This window comes from Theobroma umbraticum, unplaced genomic scaffold, assembly GCF_002168275.2.
Source record: "Theobroma umbraticum cultivar Fairchild unplaced genomic scaffold, ASM216827v3 scaffold_50.0, whole genome shotgun sequence".
NCBI classification, from domain to species: domain Eukaryota; kingdom Viridiplantae; phylum Streptophyta; class Magnoliopsida; order Malvales; family Malvaceae; genus Theobroma; species Theobroma umbraticum.
Genome location: NW_018397261.1, coordinates 8,707,407 through 8,726,481, shown reverse-complemented (window position 1 = coordinate 8,726,481; position 19,075 = coordinate 8,707,407). Strand labels below are relative to the sequence as shown.

Genomic DNA, 19,075 nt, shown 5'->3' with positions numbered 1-19,075 from the left:
AATGCTGATTTATATGGTAGCTTGAGTGAGTCTGCTCCAGCGCAACTTGACATATGTGTGCAGAGGAATTAATTTTCATGTCTGTTTTTGTGTCCTCTATGTGGCTATATAACTGGTTCTATTAGGGTTTACCTATAACATATGTGAAGTTCTTCTTGTGATATTGTTTTGTGTATTAGGTGTGCGGCTGAAGGTGGCAGATTTTATCATACCCCTTTGCATGCTATAGAAATCTATCTTCTTTTTGTTTTAGAGTTTTATTCATAATTTTTTGGTCTATTTGTTAATCTACTCCTGTTTCCTTTTCCACAGGTTCTTGGATCAAATAATCCAATTTTGAGTTAAAGCTTGAAGGTTAGTGGCTGAAACAGCAGTCTAAATGCGAAATTTGTAAGTTTTGAATTAGTTAATGCTTGACATATATGGTTCTGGTAGACTGGCAAGAAGATACATGATTCTGTTGATAATGCTGCTTATTCATCCTCTCATGTAGTTAATCTTAGCATCATCTTGTATTAATTCGGTAATAGCTTCAGGAAATAATTCTCAGAAGGAAGCTTGTACGCTATCAGAGGATCCTTGTATCCATGCTGGCAGAGAGCATGCGTAGAATCTGTGTTTCGGGTAATGCCCCTGACGAGATATTCTGCCGATGCATTCGGTGTGTTGACAATTTGCCTAGTTGCTCTGTTGATTCTTCTTGGTTTGGTGTGCATCGCATACTCGTTTTACTTGCGTTCTCGTGTTCTTAGACAAGGATTTATTCAGCTCAGTTATTTCAGTGGTCCTTGGATCATCCGAATCACATTCATTTTTTTTGCCATCTGGTGGGGTTTGGGTGAAATTATACGGCTAAATTTTCTAAGACGGCAAGGAAGAGTGTTGAATGCGCTGAATTTGAAATGGCAAGAAAACGTCTGCAAATGTTACATTGTCTCAAATCTAGGTTTTGCAGAACCTTGCCTCTTCCTTACTCTTGTGTTTCTTCTTCGTGCACCTTTACAGAAGATGGACACAGGAATTCTAAGCAGAAAATGGAATGGGAAAACAGCAGGCTGTGTTTTTCTGTACTGCCTCCCTCTCTTTGTTCTTCAACTAATTCTTATTGTGATTGGACCGGAGTTAAACAAGAATAGGGGAGATTTACCGTTGTATTTCACAAGAACAGCTGCCCCGCAAAATTCTGATGACATTGCTCTTTGCACTTACCCTTTACTGAATACCATTCTTCTTGGGCTTTTTGCCACCGTCTTGACTGCCTACCTGTTTTGGCTTGGAAGGCGGATTTTGAATTTGGTTATCAATAAGGGTTTGCAGAAGAGAGTTTACACCTTAATATTCTCGGTTACAAGTTTCCTTCCATTAAGGGTTCTTTTACTTGGTTTATCTGTTTTATCTGAACCAGAGCAATTCCTGTTTGAAGCTCTTGCATTCTCGGCTTTTCTTGTTCTACTGTGTTGTGCTTTGGTCTGTATTTTCATGCTTGTATACTGCCCAATTGCGGATTGTCTAGCCCTGGGGAACCTTCATGACTTGGAGGCTAGGAGAAGGGTTGTTCTTGATGATCAGAATGACACTGCATCTCTCATTGCTAATCAGAGCCATCTTGAAGGAAGTCTTGGAATTAGCCCTGAGAGGAACTCCGATGCCTCTACCAAGCGTGGATCAATTTCTTTCCGGACTTTTGAAAAAGATGGGACCTCAGCCAGTGCATTCGTGGAACTGAGCCTCTTCTCTCCCAGCCGAGATGCAACCCCACCAGGATCACCTCCTCTTCTGGGCTGGCCAATGCGTCCTCCCATACATGTTCATGGACCCTAAAAAAGTGAGCAAGAAAACTGAGTAGTTGTGGTGAAATATCAATTTTGTGGTAAAGAAAAACTGATTGTAAAGGGTTTAGCTTCAATAAGGATTTTTATTCTTGGTTTGTTTTTCCTTTTCTCTAATTTTAGATATGATGGTTTTGCTTGATGGAGTTTATAATCCGAATCCCCCTTTTGTAACATTCTTATAGCCATTTTTTCTATCTGCATCCATGCTTTAAAGTTATAGTTTATTTTTCATTAGTTGTTTGATGGGGGATTGAAGTACACTGTTGTTACCGTCAACGTTAATCCGTATCGCCGGAGAACTCGACGGCCGGTCTAGCAAAGGGAGATGATGACTTTCTAGCAGTGGTAGAAAAGTTCAAGAACAAACGGCTTCCAGAAGAATCCACGACAGATGTTGATAGTAGCTAAAGTTGAACAGGTTGAAAATGCGACAAACAAACTTCCCGCGTACGGAATATTACCTAAACTCGCCTTCGCAATTTTTGTCAAGAAAATTCTATTAAAAGATTTTATAATCAAGTTAATTGTATAATTCAAAAATTAATTGAATCATCAAATTAAATTGATTAGTAATGTAATTAATGGAAAATTTTTTCATTCATGAATTCTAATGTAATTAAATTTAAAATTTTTAATTTTAGTTTGAATTATGAAAATCTTATACCATCATGTGTTAAATAACATTAACATATTTTAAATAACATAAACAAATATTAAAATGTTTAAGTAAAAATAAACATGAAATAATTAAAATCGGTACTTCGATTAACTAAAATAAATTTGAAATCAAAATCCATTGAATTAAACGATTTAATCAAATTCATTTTAATTAAATTTATTTGATTAATTTAATTAATTTAAACGAAAACTTAATGCAAATTACTATTTTTTTCCGCAAAAAGGCTAATTTAAGATTAATCCAACGCAAATGGGCATTATGGTCATTCTGGGAGTCAACAGTCGATTGGTCTAAGACGTCTGGCGCCGGCGCGTGCTGCGCATGATTTATTCATGCAGTTTTCTTAATTATAGTACATACAAACTCTCCTTATTATATTAATATACGCAAAAACCCTAACGAAAGCTCCACCGTTCTTTGAACCTTGGATCCAAAAACCATTGAAGAGGAAAGCCTTTGATCAAATAGGCAAAACAAAATCCTCAACTGAAATCAAAAGCAATGGCCTCGTTCGATGAAGCACCGCCTGGAAATGCGAAAGCCGGGGAGAAGATCTTCAAGACGAAGTGCGCCCAGTGTCACACCGTCGAGAAAGGCGCTGGTCACAAGCAAGGTCCGTCTCTTTCTCTCAGATCTGACTTTATTGTTCTTTGATTTGATTGTTTTCAAGTCAAATGAGATTTAACATCTATCAGTTTGTGTTTTTTTAAGCCTTTTCTTTCATGTCAATTTACCTGTTTTTCTCCTGACTTCTCTTTTTAGATGTTGATATCCTTTAAACCTTTTTTAGTTGAAGTTATTTAATCTTTGTTGTTGTCAGATTCAATAGCTCTTTAGTTCTGATTTGCTAACTGATTAAGTATGTATTTAATTTGGTTTGATTAGAAAGAGGCTTTACATTTGGAAAAGAAAGGATACGATATTAATGTACTTAGATGTACATTGAAACAAGTTGATTCATACCGAATTTTCTATTGATTCTGATAGCCTGTTGATAGAATTTGAGGTTTTATTATTATTATTTAAATTTAGGGAAATAAAAGTTGAAATTTTGAAATCTGCAGGGCCGAATTTGAATGGGCTTTTGGGGAGGCAGTCCGGCACAACTTCAGGATACTCCTACTCTGCTGCTAACAAGAACATGGCTGTGATTTGGGGAGAGAACACATTATATGACTACTTGCTTAATCCTAAGAAGGTATGCCACAACTCTTGTTTCCTTTTCAGTGTGATGCTTGTGAGTTTTGTGTGATATTGTAAGTTCGTTAACCTCTGAATATACAAGGAATGAATTGCACGTATGGTTTTGAAATATTACTGTTAAGTAGAGCTGCTTCACTTCTTCATTGAATGTTACATTCATTTGGGATCATATATAGTAGAGGCTAATCCATTAATTTGTCTTATGAACTAGTCATGTGTTGTTTAACATACAATTTTCATTTGGGATCATTTAGTTGAGGCTAGCTATTCTTTGCATTCACACTAGGATTAAACCATCATGAGGAACTGCTAACATGGAAGTGATAGATATTGATTACCTTGTCGATCACATAAGAGTAATGGTATGCTAGTGCTACGGTGGACCTGTAGTGTCATAAAAGAAATTCAGGTGCACAAAGGATTTTTATCTAGCTTAAAATATAGTGTACAGTTCTGTCCTTTTGACATGAACTGGCAACTGGCAAGAATGTCCTTCATGTATAAACAAGGAGCATATTATGGGGCTCTGAGAAATCATCTCTTTTTGCTACTGTGTGGCAATGGTGATTTCTTACAAGATTGTTCATATGTAGTTGTACTGTGTTGTTAATGTTGGTTTCTATTTCTATAGTTATGCTTTCTAGCTTATTTATCTCATTGTAGGAAGAATTCTTTTCTGTGTTTTTATCATGATTGCTGATTGTTGCATTAACATTAGCTAGTACTATGTTTCCACACTGGTGGCTTTGTGCTTTTGGTGCAATTGACTAAGTTTAGATAGGTACGAAGTAGATATATCTATACTAACAAACCTGAGCTGGCTTGATTTGGATCTTTGGTTGTGAGGAAAAGCACTTTCTCACTTTCAGTGTACCACTCTCTTTATTCTCCTTAACCATGGAATTTCATTGTCGGATTACTAGAACAATTAATGAGTTGCTGTTAAAATTTTCTTTTGCAGTACATCCCTGGGACAAAGATGGTTTTCCCTGGATTGAAGAAGCCACAGGAACGTGCCGACCTCATTGCTTATCTGAAGGAATCTACTGCCTGATGCATCTGCCTTATAATCAGCTATTTTGGAACAATATGAAGAGTTTTGATCAATGATTCTAGGTTCTGAAGTTCTTATTTTTTTTTTCTTACATGAAGAAAACTAAGCGATTCTTGAAATAAAAAAACCATTAATGGCTCCAAGATAATTTGGGTTCTGGAGTTGTAGCAAAGTGGTGGAAAGATTTTGTGCAAGACCAATCTCATGATGGTGAGGCATTCCACATTTTCCATGAAACATTTGATGATTTATTTAGGCTCTGAGCCTATTGACAATTGCACTGTTTTGGTGGCTGTTAACTTGTTATGGTATCTTGATGGGGATGATAATATTTTTTCCTGACCCTCGAGATGTGGCTAGTCAAACCCAAATAGTACTTGCTAACGACTTGAGTTAGGATGAAGCAAAGATTACGAGTTCGTCCTTTTGTGGCAGAGAAAAAAAGTAAGACATACGTGAGCCTGCTCCTGCCTCTCTAGGATGGCCAGGAGTCTGCCGTCCAATTGGACCAATTTACATTGCTTTTGTCGTTTGGGATGTTCGATGGTTTAATGAATTTGGGACGTTGACGAGTCCTGGAATTAGGGTGGCCCTGCAATGTTTGACTCCTTTTCTCTATAATATGCAATTGATCAAGTAGTTAAGGGTGTTTAGGTTTGACGTTTGTCTTACATGGCTTGATAACGTGATACCGATTTAGGTTTAGGATATGATGAACCAATCTGTTTAACTTGTATTTGACATGATTATTAATATGTCAATTTATATAATATATATGTAGTAATGCATCTATATATGTATTTAAAATTTTAACTTGTTTAATCAATCGTTTTGTATATATATTTAATTAAATAACTATTAATACTTTATGTAAACATAATATAGTTATAACACGGCAATATGAATTATTGAAAATTATCTAAATAAATGAAATTGTTGTAAATGAAAAAAATTGTATTTAAGAGACTTTAAACTTTAGATGAATTAATAATTCCACCAATTTACTTTTGCATATGTGTAATTGTACCTTTTTTTGGGGGTGAAAATTGGAATTAGCACTTTGACAAAGTACATGCTCTTGACTGCAACTGCGAAACGGGCATTGTTGGAACTTTCAAAATGAAGGCTTCACAGAGAATTACTCAATGGCAATAATATGCTATACAGCCAAGAAGAAACAACACAAGAAGAAAATCGTGTGATTTTCTTTGATTTGTTCATCCAATTTTTCACTTATTTTCACTTTGGCTTCTATTGATTTAAGTTTTTTTCAATCATGCCCTTGCCTATTTCCACAGAAATCATAAAACATAAAATATAAAATCTTCTTGAATGCATTAAAACGTATTCGTAACTCTTAAGAAATACAAAAAAAAGATAAAAACTTTGCGTGGGGGTTTTCCTTTTGAATGTTGGTTGATAAGGAAAGAAATTTAAATAAATTAATTTGGGTTTAAAAGGAAAACAAACTAAAATATTAGGGGCCTACAGTAATTACATGATAATTAAGGAACAATATCTTGTCCGAATCAGAAACGCCGGCGGACACAAAACACAAAAGAACAGGCTTTTAATTTAAAACTCATGTTATTCAGTAAATCCCATAATTCAAGAACTTGATCCTTCTTTCAAGTTTCTAACATTCTACTCTCTCAGTTTCTTTTCCAAATACCCATTTCAGTTTCTTTCTCAGGTTCGAGACTTCACTGTTCATTTATTTTTTGAATCAAGCGTTATTATTTTTTCTATGTTTATTTTTTTTTTGGTGTTTTACACGTAATTCATTAGTTTATTTTATGTATGGTGAATGTGTATGAAGTTTTCTCGGCCATGCAGATAATCATGGATTGCAGGGGAAATGGGTTGTCAATGGATATGGAATTCTAGCCGTTGACTACTTATATGTATGTGTGTATTTGGTTGGAGAGGGACGTATGAATGTATGTATGTAGGCATGGGGGTATTAATGTGTCTACAGTTAGTTTATGTCTGTTAGAATCGATTTCCGGCGACTGGGAAATCTTGGTTCAACTGAATATTGTTTTAGTTGATTAGCAGTCTGTGGATCTTATATTCAGTTTTTTAATCTGATCAATTTAGTTTAAAAATTTTAAAAAATCAAGCTAAGAAAGGAATTTGGATTGGATCCAAGCTTTCTACATCTGCTTGCAGTGTTTAAAAGTATGTTGGTGATGCATCTGGTGATGCTTCTTGATGCCTTATTGTGGCATTCTTGATGTGGTATGATAATTCTAAAGTACTACCTGAATGATTCTAACTTGAAAGATTTGTACTTCTTTGTGATCGTATGAAGGATGGAGAAAGGGAAAACTATATGCAAAATCAGAACCAATTTTACAAAATTTTTAGTTTTATTATTTTCGTTTTATTGTTGTGAGTTTTTGAATGCAATTGAGCTGATTTATTTGTAATTTGTTAATTCAGGAAAGATGTCGGAGAGAAAGGTCTTGGATAAAGGTTTTGATGAAGGAGATAAAGATGCATCCAACCTTCCAATAAATAAAGTAATCTATGTTCTTTGCTCCTTCAGTTTTATAGAATTGCAATAGGGCCATATCTGCTAGTGTTTGATGGGTTTGATTTGATTTGATTTCAATTGGGTTAGAAGCCTTCATATGAAGGTTCTAAGTAATCCAAAGGCCTCTGATCCTTATTAGAGAAAGAAAGAAGTGTAAAACCTAGTGCAACCAGATCGGAAAGTCAGATTATATTCATGATTTATTCCTGTCCTGCATTTACATCTTGAAGCCATCCTTTGGCTGGCAATATACAGATGAAGGGTGCTTATGACATTATAAGTCTACAAAATATTCTCTGATAAATGAATCCCTCATTGTTGACAGTCAATTTCCTTACTGCTTTTATGTTTCAGAAGTGCATTTAATGTCTTATTATGATTTTATTTGACATATTACATTTCTACACTTTGAAGGCTCTTTTATACATATCTACATCTCTAACTACTTTGTATGTTTGGATGAAGGTTGACCCTGGGAAACCTGCACCACTAACTTGGAATCGAAGCCTAAATGGTGAGGGATATGTTCCTTCAATGTTCACTCTGACTTTTCAAGAGAAACTTCAGATGGTATGTTTACAAAATTTAAACAACAAAAGTTTTCATAGTCTTTACATATCATAAACCTCTTGATGTATACAATACATAATTTAATTTTTATTCCTTGAAGTGTCAGTAAAATGCATTGCAATGCTCATAGAGACACTATTTAATTGGCTAAACAGAAAATAGCTTAAGCTGAACTATAGATTGCGCGATGACTGTGAACAGGGCACACGTTGTGTGTACGCTGTTGAACGTGGAAAGTCCTAAAACTCTGCATAGGAATTTGTTTATGTGAATCACACACGCTTTTGTTTTGGTATAAGTGAATGTATTACTCTTTAATTGGGAGAGAGTGCTTGTTTGTAGAAAAATCATACAAGTTTTAGAATTCTCCGAATAAAATTGTACAAGATCTTCAATAAATTTTATGTTAATGAATTAAAGCTTTTAAAATTTATTACACCATGTCAGATATAGTGAAAATGAGATTAGTCTTCTCAAATGTCTATAGCCAACACATCCAGCAAGTTTCCAATAAATTATAGCACCCTGATGTTCGATGCTGGTAAGCAGAAGTACATGGGGAAGACAGACTCTGACACACATTAACACATTTTTCAGTGGCAAATATTGTTATGTTTCGGCCTTTTTTTTAAACCAGATAAGAGAAGTTCTATACAGTATAATATGCATTTGCTAGAGGTATATGGAAAATGCATGCCTTTTCTTGTTGTTTACATACACTATTGGTTTCTTTTTCTTTGATAGGCTCCTATAGGTATTCGGCTTTGGCAGCATATACGAGAACAATCAACCAAAGGAAGGGTAATTTTTTAAACATCATTCTCAGCATGATGTGTTATAAGTAGTTAAGATTACCATTTAACCTAGTTTCTCTGGTCCATTTCTGACATTACATCTTCTTGTTTTCTTTTGCAGCGGGTTTTTATCAACCCATTTGCTAAGCGCTATATCACATCTTGTCATGGTGTTCCTCTAGGTGGTGTTGGGTAGGTCTTCATTACTTGCACAAATTTTTAATTGCCTGTTACTTAAATGGTTAAGAATGAATGGTTTTATTCGTTTAGTGGTTTTGTGTTTATTTAGAGACATGGTGTGAAGTCAACCCAAGCTACTCCTATATTTATTAAATTACTAATCAAATGAAATAGTTTAATGATTAAAATTATTTAAGCATGTAGATTTGCTGCACATATATATAGTTTTGGTGGATTTTGGAATATGGCAAAATTTATGTGAAGAAAATGTTGGCAGTATCATAAGGTTGAATGAATTTTCAGATGAACTTACTTTCTGTGCTTGTTTGTTTTATTGACTATCTTGTGACTAATGCTGTTAATATTTCCCTCTCTCTCTTTCCCCCTTCACAATCACAACTTTCAGCACCGGAAGCATTGGAAGAAGTTACAAAGGTGAATTTCAGCGCTGGCAACTATTCCCTAGAATATGTGAAGAGAAACCAGTTTTAGCAAATCAGTTTTCTGTAAGTTGGATACCTCTAGCCAGAATAGAGAAAAGGAAATCTGCTGGTGTTCCATAATTGCTATTCTCAGCTGCAATAATTAATTTAAAACAGATGCATGTCCTATGAAAAGTAGGCATGTTATAAAGCTGAAAATCTCCTATTGAGCATATTATGCATTGCTTCTTTAAATATGTGAGTCTGTGACATTGTTAATACTTTGATGAATATGGCTTTCTGGAAGAAGTGACTGCAAGATGATAGAGTTGTGATTGAGAATTCTTGCCCCTCCCTTTTCTTTTTTAACTGTCCTTACCATTACTTTTGAATCCTAGGAGTGACATGTAAGATGGGTCTGAATATTTTATGATTGTTTGTTTGCAAAAAAGAATATTAATCTGTCTCAATCAAATGTAAATGCTTCCTGCAGGTTTTTGTTTCGCACTCCAATGGTGAGAAGTATTCCAGTGTACTGTGCCCAGCAAGTCCTGAGCTGCTTAAGTAAGCAAATATTCTTTTGTCTCTTATGATTAATGATTGAATGCCATGATTTCTTGAGAGCAGTACTGTCGTTTATTTATGAATTTGATAGAAAAGAAATCAAAGTTAGAACCAGAAAAGGTTTATCTTACAAATATTGTGTGCATTAACAGAGAAAATGCAGTCTCAGGAATTGGTTCTTGGGACTGGAATCTGAAGGGTAATAATTCTACATATCATGCTTTATACCCAAGGGCTTGGACAGTATATGAAGGTATCTGCATTATCAAATGATGAACTTATTTGTTTTCTAGGTACCTTATCCTTGGATATATCATCTTATAGGTTGGTCACCTTTTTGTCTGAAAATGCAGGTGAACCTGACCCTGAACTTAAAATTGTTTGTCGCCAAATTTCACCTATTATTCCTGATAATTACAAAGAAAGCAGCTTTCCTGTTTCAGCTTTTACTTTCACTGTGAGAATTGGTCTTCTCAAAATTTGCTTTGGTATGGTGAAGACAACTTGCTTGGGTATTGATCAGTTGAATTTTTTTTTCAGGTATATAATACTGGAAAGACCACCGCAGATGTTACCTTGCTTTTCACTTGGGCTGTGAGTAACTTTTTTCTTTTCCTTTTATGTCTTTTTCCTCAACTTAATTAACCATTGGCACTCATGAGAAATTATATTGTGCATGTCTACTCAGAATTCTGTGGGAGGAGTTTCTGAATTTTCTGGTCGTCACTCCAATTCGAAAATAATGTAAGACTGTTACACTTCCTTAAGCTTGACTTTTATATATATGTGTGCTTGTGCTGATTTTCAATTTACTCATTTATGACTTTAATTGTTTAGTTATTAGTTCTTTCTAATGGAATATTCCTTATCTCTTTGTAACATATTGTGGTTCATGCTAACCTATCGAGTGATTTATTTTGCTAGGATGAAGGATGGCGTGCATGGCATCCTTTTACATCACATGTAAGGTCATGGTGTAGATGGGAGATAAAATATATATATATATATATATATTTCAACTTGGTTTGATTGGTTCAGTAGCTTTGCATATCATCTTTCTGCTTTCTACAAGTAACACCCTGTGTTTACTGGTACAGGACTGCAGATGGACTACCTCCTGTGACTTTTGCAATTGCCGCACAGGAGACTGATGGTGTTCATGTTTCAGAGTGCCCCTGCTTTTTGATATCAGGGAACTCACAAGGCATTACTGCAAAAGACATGTGGCAAGAAATAAAAGAGGTTTGCTGACCTTTGTTTTTGCCAATTTCCATTGTCCACAATGTACGTTATGATCATTAACTTCCATCTCTGTTTTGGCCATTAACTTTCACATATCATTATCTATATTTTGATGGCTGTAATTGAGGAGACTTGAGTTATCTACACTTTGCTGGGGTTTGTTATCTTTCTCATATATCTTCTTTTTTGACAAGGATATGCAACAGTTGCAGATAAATGCCCCTGTTTGCTTTATAGCAGTTCAATTCTAACCACAATGGTCCATATAAGCTGTGATAGCTTAGTAGTGATCTAAGTCATTGTAGCTTTTCTCGAAATAGCTGCTGCCCTTATAAGCACTCAGTGCTTAAGTCTTTGTTAGTGCAAACTTGCCTCTAAGAGATACTTAAGCATGGTTCAAAGTTTAGGCCAGCAAGAATGTTTTGGTTACTTTTTTTGCTGCTTCCTTTTCCTCCAAAAGCAAAAAGTAATATTTGCTTTCTAGTCTCCTTTTATTGTGCTTCCACTGAACTTGAGACTGCCCAATTTTTTTCTATAGCATGGCTCCTTTGAGCATTTAAAGTACACTGATGCATCAGTGCCTTCAGAGCCGGGGTCCTCTATTGGGGCAGCCATTGCAGCTTCTCTGAAAATTCCATCTGATGCTGTACGCACTGTTACTTTTTCATTGGCATGGGACTGTCCTGAGGTAGACTTTCTTGGTGGAAAGACTTATCACAGGTGTTTGATGAAACTCTTGTACAAGAAATATCACTACTTTGAAAGATTATCTGCATGCTGAATAGGTGTATCTACAGGCGTTATACAAAATTCTATGGAACCAATGGGGATGCTGCAGCAAATATCGCACACGATGCTATTCTTGGTAATAATTCTCTGTTCTCATAATGTTAATTGTGGTTTTCAATTTTAGAAGAATATAGTTTCTATAAGTTTTAGGAAATAAGGTTGTAATTGGAAATTCTAGGCCTCAATATTTAAGTTCACCAGCCTCTTATTGTAATTCATTTAGTAAAATTTATTATTATTTATAGTACTTATTTTGCATGTCATGTTATTTTTCCTGAAACATAGGGCACAGTCATTGGGAGTCACTGATTGAAGCATGGCAGAGGCCTATACTTGAAGACAAGAGGCTTCCTGAATGGTTAGTTCAGACTTAATATTTGCAATTGCTTGTGCCATCAGGCTCTAATTCTTCTGAACCCTCTCACAGGTACCCTGTCACTTTATTCAATGAGCTTTATTATCTTAATTCAGGGGGAACAATTTGGACAGGTGCCTAGATATTGCATTCAATTAATTTTCAAAAAAAAATATATATATATTGCATTCAATTGTCAAAATTTGGATATCTTGTAAAGGGCTTGTGCTTATCTTTTTCTTTCTTTCCTTTTTTTTTTTAACTGCAGATGGATCCCCTCCAGTCCATAGTTTAGTAAGCATTGGAGGAAGGAAGTTTTCCCTTGATAGATCACAGTTAGGTTTGAAAAGCATTATTGATGTTCCCCATCAAAATGGTACTGCCATTGACATTCTCGGAAGGATGACTTCAATACTTGAGCAAATACACACTCCAATTGCTTCAAAGTCTGCTTTTGGAACAAATTTGCTTCAAGAAGGCGAAGAAAACATTGGTCAATTCCTTTATCTTGAAGGAATTGAATATCACATGTGGAACACGTATGATGTTCATTTTTATGCTTCTTTTGCGCTAATCATGTTATTTCCAAAACTTCAACTCAGCATCCAGAGAGACTTTGCAGCTGCAGTAATGATGCATGATCCTAGTAAAATTAAACTTTTACATGACGGACAATGGGTTCCAAGAAAGGTTCTTGGAGCTGTTCCACATGATATTGGAATCGATGACCCGTGGTTTGAAGTAAATGCATACTGCCTTTATAACACTGATAGATGGAAAGACTTGAATCCAAAATTTGTTCTCCAAGTTTATAGGGATGTGGTTGCCACTGGTGACAAGAAGTTTGCAGAAGCTGTTTGGCCCTCAGTTTATGTTGCAATGGCTTATATGGATCAATTTGACAAGGATGGAGATGGGATGATTGAGAATGAAGGCTTCCCTGATCAGACATATGATACATGGTCTGTGTCTGGTGTAAGTGCCTATAGTGGTGGGCTATGGGTTGCAGCCTTACAGGCTGCATCTGCCCTCGCACGCGAAGTAGGAGACAAGGGTTCTGAAGATTATTTTTGGTTCAAGTTTCTGAAGGCCAAAGCTGTCTATCAGAAATTGTGGAATGGCTCGTACTTCAATTACGACGACAGTGGCAGTCGCACAAGCTCATCTATTCAGGCTGATCAATTGGCTGGACAATGGTCTGTAATGATGGATATAACTTGTATTCTAGTTTCAGTGTTTACTTTCAGATAATCTAGAACATTATTTTGGTTAGAATTTTATATTTCTTAATTTGCACTTCAAAAGCATTTTCTTAATTCTGAACATAGGAATTTCTCCCATTTCTTTTTCTGGTTAGAAAACATAACCATCACATCTAAAAAATGATACTGACTTGAATTTATTTATTGGTATATTTGCATGCATATGAACTTTGTAGGTTTGAGAATCTTATGTATGTTCATTTTGTTGCATGTGCCTTTTCCACCCCATCTAAATCTCTTTACATTATTTTGGTCTGCCGTAATGAATTAGAGGATCTTTGTAGGTATGCAAGGGCATGCGGTCTTTTGCCAATAGTTGATGAAGACAAAGCAAGAAGCACATTAGAGAAGGTATACAGTTACAATGTCTTAAAAGTGAAAGATGGAAAGCGGGGGGCTGTAAATGGGATGCTGCCTGATGGAAGAGTTGATATGTCATCAATGCAATCAAGAGAAATATGGTCTGGAGTAACATATGCGGTGGCTGCAACAATGATCCATGAAGATTTGGTGGATATGGCATTTCATACTGCAGGTGGAATCTTTGAAGCGGTTTGGTCTGAAAAAGGACTTGGGTGAGATGGCTTTTGCTTCTTTCTTTCTAAAGTTGGTACGGTTTTTGTGGAAAACTGACCCCTTAAAGTTTTGAGTAACATACGAATAGACTAAAGGTTTTAAAACTGAATGGAATTCACAGATTATGAAACTTTCCTTTCCCACTTCCTGAAATATCACATGGATAACTATTGGCTGAATATTCGTCTTTGTTGTTCACCAATGTGTTGCTATTCTGTTGACAGTTATTCATTTCAAACTCCGGAAGCTTGGAATGTAGATGATCAGTACAGATCTCTAGCTTACATGCGCCCTTTGGCCATATGGGCAATGCAATGGGCCTTATCAAGACAAAAACTCCCTAAGCAGGAGCCTAAACCTGAAATGAAAGCAGATTCCTTACGTATACACCATGCCGGATTCTCCAAAGTTGCTCGCCTTCTAAAGTTGCCCGAAGAGCAAGGACCCAGGAGCCTTTTGCAGGTTATGTTCGACTATACTTGCAAGAGAATGTTGATTTAATTAAGTGCGTGTAACTATTATTGTGTACACTGTACAGTGGCTTTGAGGATTTGTTACACAATAATCGGAAAACTTGAGTCAAACTTCGACTCAAGATAGCATTTTTAAGTGTTTGTATAGTTGTTTTGTTCTTTTAACTGGTTCCTGATTTCTTCTTCATTTGCTAGTACATAGTTGATTTCATGTGTCATAGTACCTTGGGATTTAAGAAAAACAAGTAACATACAACCTGATACGGCTAACGGTAAATAACTATAACTGCCTATTTATCTGACCAGTTTCAGCCAACCAAAGAGTTTCCATAAAAATAGGATGATCAACCGTTTTTTTTCTTTCTTAACTTCCTCTGTCTAGAAATACCATTTGTTTCTTACAAGTTATAAATCTATCTGCCTTTTCCACAAGAACTCTGTTGGTATTGATTGATACCAAAGACATCAACGATCTCTGCTACAAAACTATCTTGCTCAGCAAAGGGCGGTTTTCCAGTTACTGGGAAGCCGCTCTTCAGATTTCCATTTCATTTTTCATCGAGTGACACCTTTACCGGTTGTTGAATCCTTTTAGTTTTTCCCTTTTATTTTTTTTTATGAAATTTCAAGTCTTGTGAAATTCCTCTGTTTCATCATTCTTCCTGTAACCGAAGGCAATTGGGTCTTTTATCGTTGTGATTTTGCGAACTGTATGATTATCGAAGGATTAAAAGTTTCTTGTGAATTGGGTCTCTGCACCCAATCCAGGACTAGTTACATAGATTCTCCTTCATATTTAACGAAGAATTCAGATAAATGGCCGGAAGTCGCCATTGTTCATTTCCTTTTCCTGGGGAGTGGGTGAAGGGCAAAGTTATTGGGTCAGGATCCTTTGGAACTGTCCATTTAGCCATGAACAAGGTTACTGGTGCACTTTTTGTTGTGAAGTCTACAGAGTCTCGTGCTGGACTTGAATCTCTAGAGAACGAGGCTACCATTCTTGAGGGGCTGACCTCCCCCTTCGTTGTTAAGTGCATGGGGAAGGAATTATCCAATGGATCAAACGGTGAACGTAGAATCAACATATTCATGGAGTATATCGCTGGTGGTAGTTTGTTTGATGTGGCAGAGAAATTCGGTGGGGCATTGGGTGAAGAAGTGATCCGGTTATACACCCGAGAGATCCTACAGGGTTTGAAGTACCTTCGCGAGAATGGGATTGTGCACTGTGATCTCAAGTGCAAGAATGTGCTTTTAGGCTCCTCGGGAGATGTAAAACTGACAGATTTTGGATGTGCAAAGAGGCTCAAATACATGAAAAACGATGGGGAGTCAGGGCGGTCTAAGCAATATGTTGGAGGGACTCCTTTGTGGATGGCTCCTGAAGTATTGAGAAATGAAGGATTGGATTATGCTTCAGACATTTGGTCCCTGGGGTGCACAGTGATCGAAATGGCCACGGGCAGGCCACCTTGGAGTGATGAGGTTTCAAATCCAGCAGCAGCAATGTTGAAGATTGCATGCAGCAACGAGATGCCTCGGTTTCCATCAAACTTTTCGAAGGAAGGGTTGGATTTCTTGAGTAAATGTTTGGACAGGCATCCAAAGAGGAGGTGGACAGCAGAAGAATTGCTTGAACATCCATTTATTTTAGGAAGATCAGTCAGGAATTCCAGCACAGATGATGTATGTTCACCTGCAAGCATTTTAGATATTGGTATGTATGATGATTATGATTATGATTCAGATGAATCAGAGAGTTGCAATGAGGGAGAGTCCTTGTACACTAACCCATTTTCCACAAGGCATTGTATTCAAAGGAAGGGAATAGTCAGAAGGCAGCAGGCAGAAAGTGCCTTGGAGTCGGTAGAAGATTGGATTACTGTTAGATCTGGTGGACAATTGTAGTTTTCTTCTGATCCCAAAGACATTTGTAATAATAGATAGATGAATTTGAATGTGCAGTGAATAAATAAATAGGTTGTGCAACTATACTCTTTGAGAAAAAATTCAATACCAACTCCAGTTAGCTTCCAGGATACATCAATAACCCAGAATTTTAACAAGGCATCAAAATCTTTGTACAGATTTTCATTTATTAATCAGATTGCCTAGGTTGAAAGACAAAACAAAATCTCTTTAATTCCAACCGCTGCAGAACATATCGAATAAACTCTATCTATGAGCATAAGAATCTAATAATCTTGATTCTGTCATTGGGATATATATGAAAGAAAAACAGAGGAGTAAGAGTTTCTTGCCCAATTTGTTTTGGTCAATAAAACTCGGCCATCTAAGCACATCTTTTTCTCCAGTGGCTACAGAAAAGTTGACTAATTGATGTCAGGTCGTCTCAAGAAAAGTCTATCTATGGTTGCATTTTCCCAGCCGTGTAATACCAGTTTTAGCATTTTCATAAGCTGCAAAGTCTTGGGTTTCTCCCAGTTTCTGGCTGACTTCATCAGTCGTATTCTCATATCAAAGCCAAATCTCTTGCTTCTGTCGAGTCAACAGACATGATCTGTAAGGTTTAGCAGCAGGACTAACTTAATTCACAGCTTCTGTCTTCAAACATGTAAGTTTTTCTTTGATCAATTCACCCACTTAATCATAAAACTTGCTAGTCTCCAGGTTCCAGAAACCTACTGGCATTTATCTGTGATCTACAGATTTGGAACATTTAATTGCTGCCGAATTTAGAATCTCTGGATAAAGATTATCTGGGTTAGTCATAATTTTTCTGTTTTGTTGAATTTTTCGCTCCTTTCTTTTTCCTTGTTGTTCATTTTCAATGTTCTGAAGATTGATTTGGTTAATTTCCAGTCCTAGCTTTCTCAGTTCTGTTCATGAAACCATATGCTGGTTTTGTCTTTGCCTTGGCTGTTTTTGTAAGCCAGGTTTGTAACTGATTGCTATCTCAAATCAGATTCTTTTGTAAATTACAGAGACATCCTGTTTTGATCAATAAAAATCTTTACTTATTCAAAAAAAAAAGCTTTCTCAGTTCTGTTATAAGCTTTGCACATTCTTGTATTCATTTTCTAAAGATGTATGGTCCATGATGCGAACAAAATCTGAAACTGAGCTTAAACTTCTAACTATTCTTAGTTATAGAGGTATCCCAGATAGCTTACTGATTGAATGATATGTTAAGAAAGGTATTTCAAATAGCCAAAATTATGGGAGATGAGTTGAGTTCTGCAAATTTCCTGAAGGAATTATAACTGAAGATTGCAATAGAAAAGAAATGGAAGAAACACAGTGACTGTGTTTTTTTGGATTATTCCAACTGTTCAACTTGCATCTAATAATTTGAGATGCCAGATGCAGGGTAGATTCTCACATGGCTAACGACGGGCTGGAAGTCGCGATCGAATTGACAAAAGAAGTTTGGAATTATTTAGTGGGGAAGCGTAGTTTATCTAACAATGTGGATAGTAACTTTGACATGATGATAGCTGCCGCAGAAAAGCTCCAGGCCAAAAGGGATGATAATGAGAGGACCGTCCAGCAAAATAGAACGAAAACTACTACCTGCTGCTACAACATGTGGCTTAGCAGCGTTATGAAGATTCTTGAAAAAGTTGAAAGCTTACGAGCTGAATATAACAGAGAAAGATCCTCACATTTGATCCGCAGATCGGATTATAGTGGCAAGGTCATGAATATATGCCAGGAAGTTCAGAGACTCGTGGAAGAGGGAGATTTCCAAGGAGGTTTTTTGGTAGATAAACCTCCGGCAGCTGTTGTGAAGCTGAATGCACCAGACATCAAAGGGTTTCCTACACTTCAGCGGTCATTAGAAGAAATACTGCAGTTGCTAAGGAATGATAAAGTAAAGAGGATCAGCATATTTGGCACTGTGGGAGTTGGAAAATCAACAATCATGAAGAACTTGAATAACCATGAAGAAGTTGCGAAAATGTTTGATGTAGTCATATGGGTCAATGTGTCAAGGGAGAGAACCAAGGAGAAATTGCAATTGGACATTGCACAGCGACTTAAACTGAATAGGGAAGGTGCTACATGCGCTGGTGAAGTAGCAAGGATCATCTCAGAAGAGCTAGATGATAAGAGGTTTTTGCTGCTTCTAGATGAGGTCTTGGACTCCATTGATTTGCAGCAGATTGGAATCCCAGATAATGGCAATGGTAGCAAAGTAGTATTGACTACTGAATTCCGTCATGTCTGCTCTATAATGACAGAAAGAATGGTTAAAGTGGATAGATTATCTTCGGCTGAGGCATGGAGGATGTTTCAACGGATAGCAGCTGAGAAAATTGACCTTCCTGATGTTGAACCAATTGCCAGGATGGTGACTGAGGAGTGTGATCGACTCCCGCTTGTGATCAGAACAGTGGCAAGTTCCTTTAAATTGAAGGACAGTGATTCTGAATGGAGGAATGGGTTGAGAGAACTTGAAAAATGGCCTGAAATTGAGATCCCAGGCTTAACAAACATGCATGCATTCCTCAAGTTCTGTTATGATGAACTGAAGGATGAGAAGAAAAAGAAATGCTTTCTGTATGGTGCATTATATC

At 36.5% G+C, this 19,075-nt stretch overlaps 5 protein-coding genes across 8 annotated transcripts in view; all 5 read left to right on the top strand.

Annotated features, from left to right (window-relative positions):
* Nucleotides 1–2,005, top strand: part of LOC110418381 (plasminogen activator inhibitor) — a 4,145-nt gene extending 2,140 nt beyond the window's left edge. Inside the window, exons 2-3 of one of the 3 annotated variants that reach the window (XM_021431094.2) lie at nt 313–354; nt 537–2,005. In XM_021431094.2, the coding sequence (XP_021286769.1) occupies nt 628–1,821 (1,194 nt within the window). In that variant the 5' untranslated portion in view covers nt 313–354; nt 537–627 and the 3' untranslated portion in view covers nt 1,822–2,005. Of the gene's footprint in view, nt 1–312; nt 391–530 lie in introns of all 3 variants that reach the window. The other 2 variants (XM_021431092.2, XM_021431093.2) reach the window with 2 other exon arrangements.
* Nucleotides 2,006–2,868: 863 nt separating this feature from the next.
* On the top strand, nt 2,869–5,043 carry LOC110417894 (cytochrome c). The gene is made up of 3 exons (XM_021430484.2): nt 2,869–3,124; nt 3,576–3,709; nt 4,676–5,043. The coding sequence occupies exons 1-3, from the start codon at nt 3,013–3,015 to the stop codon at nt 4,766–4,768; spliced, it is 339 nt and encodes a 112-aa protein (XP_021286159.1). The 5' UTR covers nt 2,869–3,012; the 3' UTR covers nt 4,769–5,043.
* A 1,128-nt stretch (nt 5,044–6,171) lies between these two features.
* Nucleotides 6,172–14,699, top strand: LOC110417711 (Beta-glucosidase, GBA2 type family protein). 2 transcript variants are annotated; one of them, XM_021430181.1, is made up of 20 exons: nt 6,172–6,461; nt 7,214–7,293; nt 7,773–7,877; nt 8,622–8,678; nt 8,793–8,863; nt 9,258–9,357; nt 9,767–9,837; nt 9,990–10,090; nt 10,191–10,294; nt 10,378–10,431; nt 10,526–10,581; nt 10,762–10,800; nt 10,935–11,079; nt 11,618–11,799; nt 11,877–11,944; nt 12,154–12,226; nt 12,296–12,357; nt 12,492–13,419; nt 13,770–14,060; nt 14,286–14,699. In XM_021430181.1, the coding sequence occupies exons 2-20, from the start codon at nt 7,219–7,221 to the stop codon at nt 14,560–14,562; spliced, it is 2,859 nt and encodes a 952-aa protein (XP_021285856.1). In that variant the 5' UTR covers nt 6,172–6,461; nt 7,214–7,218; the 3' UTR covers nt 14,563–14,699. The 2 variants fall into 2 exon arrangements, with proteins under 2 accessions (XP_021285856.1, XP_021285857.1); XM_021430182.2 differs by lacking the exons at nt 6,172–6,461; nt 7,214–7,293; nt 7,773–7,877; nt 8,622–8,678; nt 8,793–8,863 and having other exon boundaries at nt 9,269–9,286.
* A 137-nt stretch (nt 14,700–14,836) lies between these two features.
* LOC110417712 (mitogen-activated protein kinase kinase kinase 17-like) lies at nt 14,837–16,637 on the top strand. The gene has a single exon (XM_021430183.2). The coding sequence runs from the start codon at nt 15,351–15,353 to the stop codon at nt 16,440–16,442; it is 1,092 nt and encodes a 363-aa protein (XP_021285858.1). The 5' UTR covers nt 14,837–15,350; the 3' UTR covers nt 16,443–16,637.
* A 179-nt stretch (nt 16,638–16,816) lies between these two features.
* Nucleotides 16,817–19,075, top strand: part of LOC110417753 (disease resistance protein At4g27190-like) — a 17,624-nt gene continuing 15,365 nt past the window's right edge. The window contains 2 exon segments of the mRNA XM_021430265.1: nt 16,817–17,109; nt 17,865–19,072. Coding sequence (XP_021285940.1) covers nt 17,108–17,109; nt 17,865–19,072 — 1,210 coding nt within the window. The 5' untranslated portion in view covers nt 16,817–17,107.

Bases quoted from the DNA above. Each gene is read 5' to 3' on its own strand.
- LOC110417894 (XM_021430484.2), top strand. From the start codon at position 3,013: ATGGCCTCGTTCGATGAAGCACCGCCTGGAAATGCGAAAGCCGGGGAG. The intron at 3,125-3,575 runs GTCCGTCTCTTT...TGAAATCTGCAG, and splicing joins AGGCGCTGGTCACAAGCAAG to GGCCGAATTTGAATGGGCTT. The intron at 3,710-4,675 runs GTATGCCACAAC...TTTCTTTTGCAG, and splicing joins ACTTGCTTAATCCTAAGAAG to TACATCCCTGGGACAAAGAT.
- LOC110417712 (XM_021430183.2), top strand. From the start codon at position 15,351: ATGGCCGGAAGTCGCCATTGTTCATTTCCTTTTCCTGGGGAGTGGGTG.
- LOC110417711 (XM_021430181.1), top strand. From the start codon at position 7,219: ATGTCGGAGAGAAAGGTCTTGGATAAAGGTTTTGATGAAGGAGATAAA. The intron at 10,091-10,190 runs GTATCTGCATTA...CTGAAAATGCAG, and splicing joins GGCTTGGACAGTATATGAAG to GTGAACCTGACCCTGAACTT. The intron at 10,582-10,761 runs GTAAGACTGTTA...TTATTTTGCTAG, and splicing joins CACTCCAATTCGAAAATAAT to GATGAAGGATGGCGTGCATG.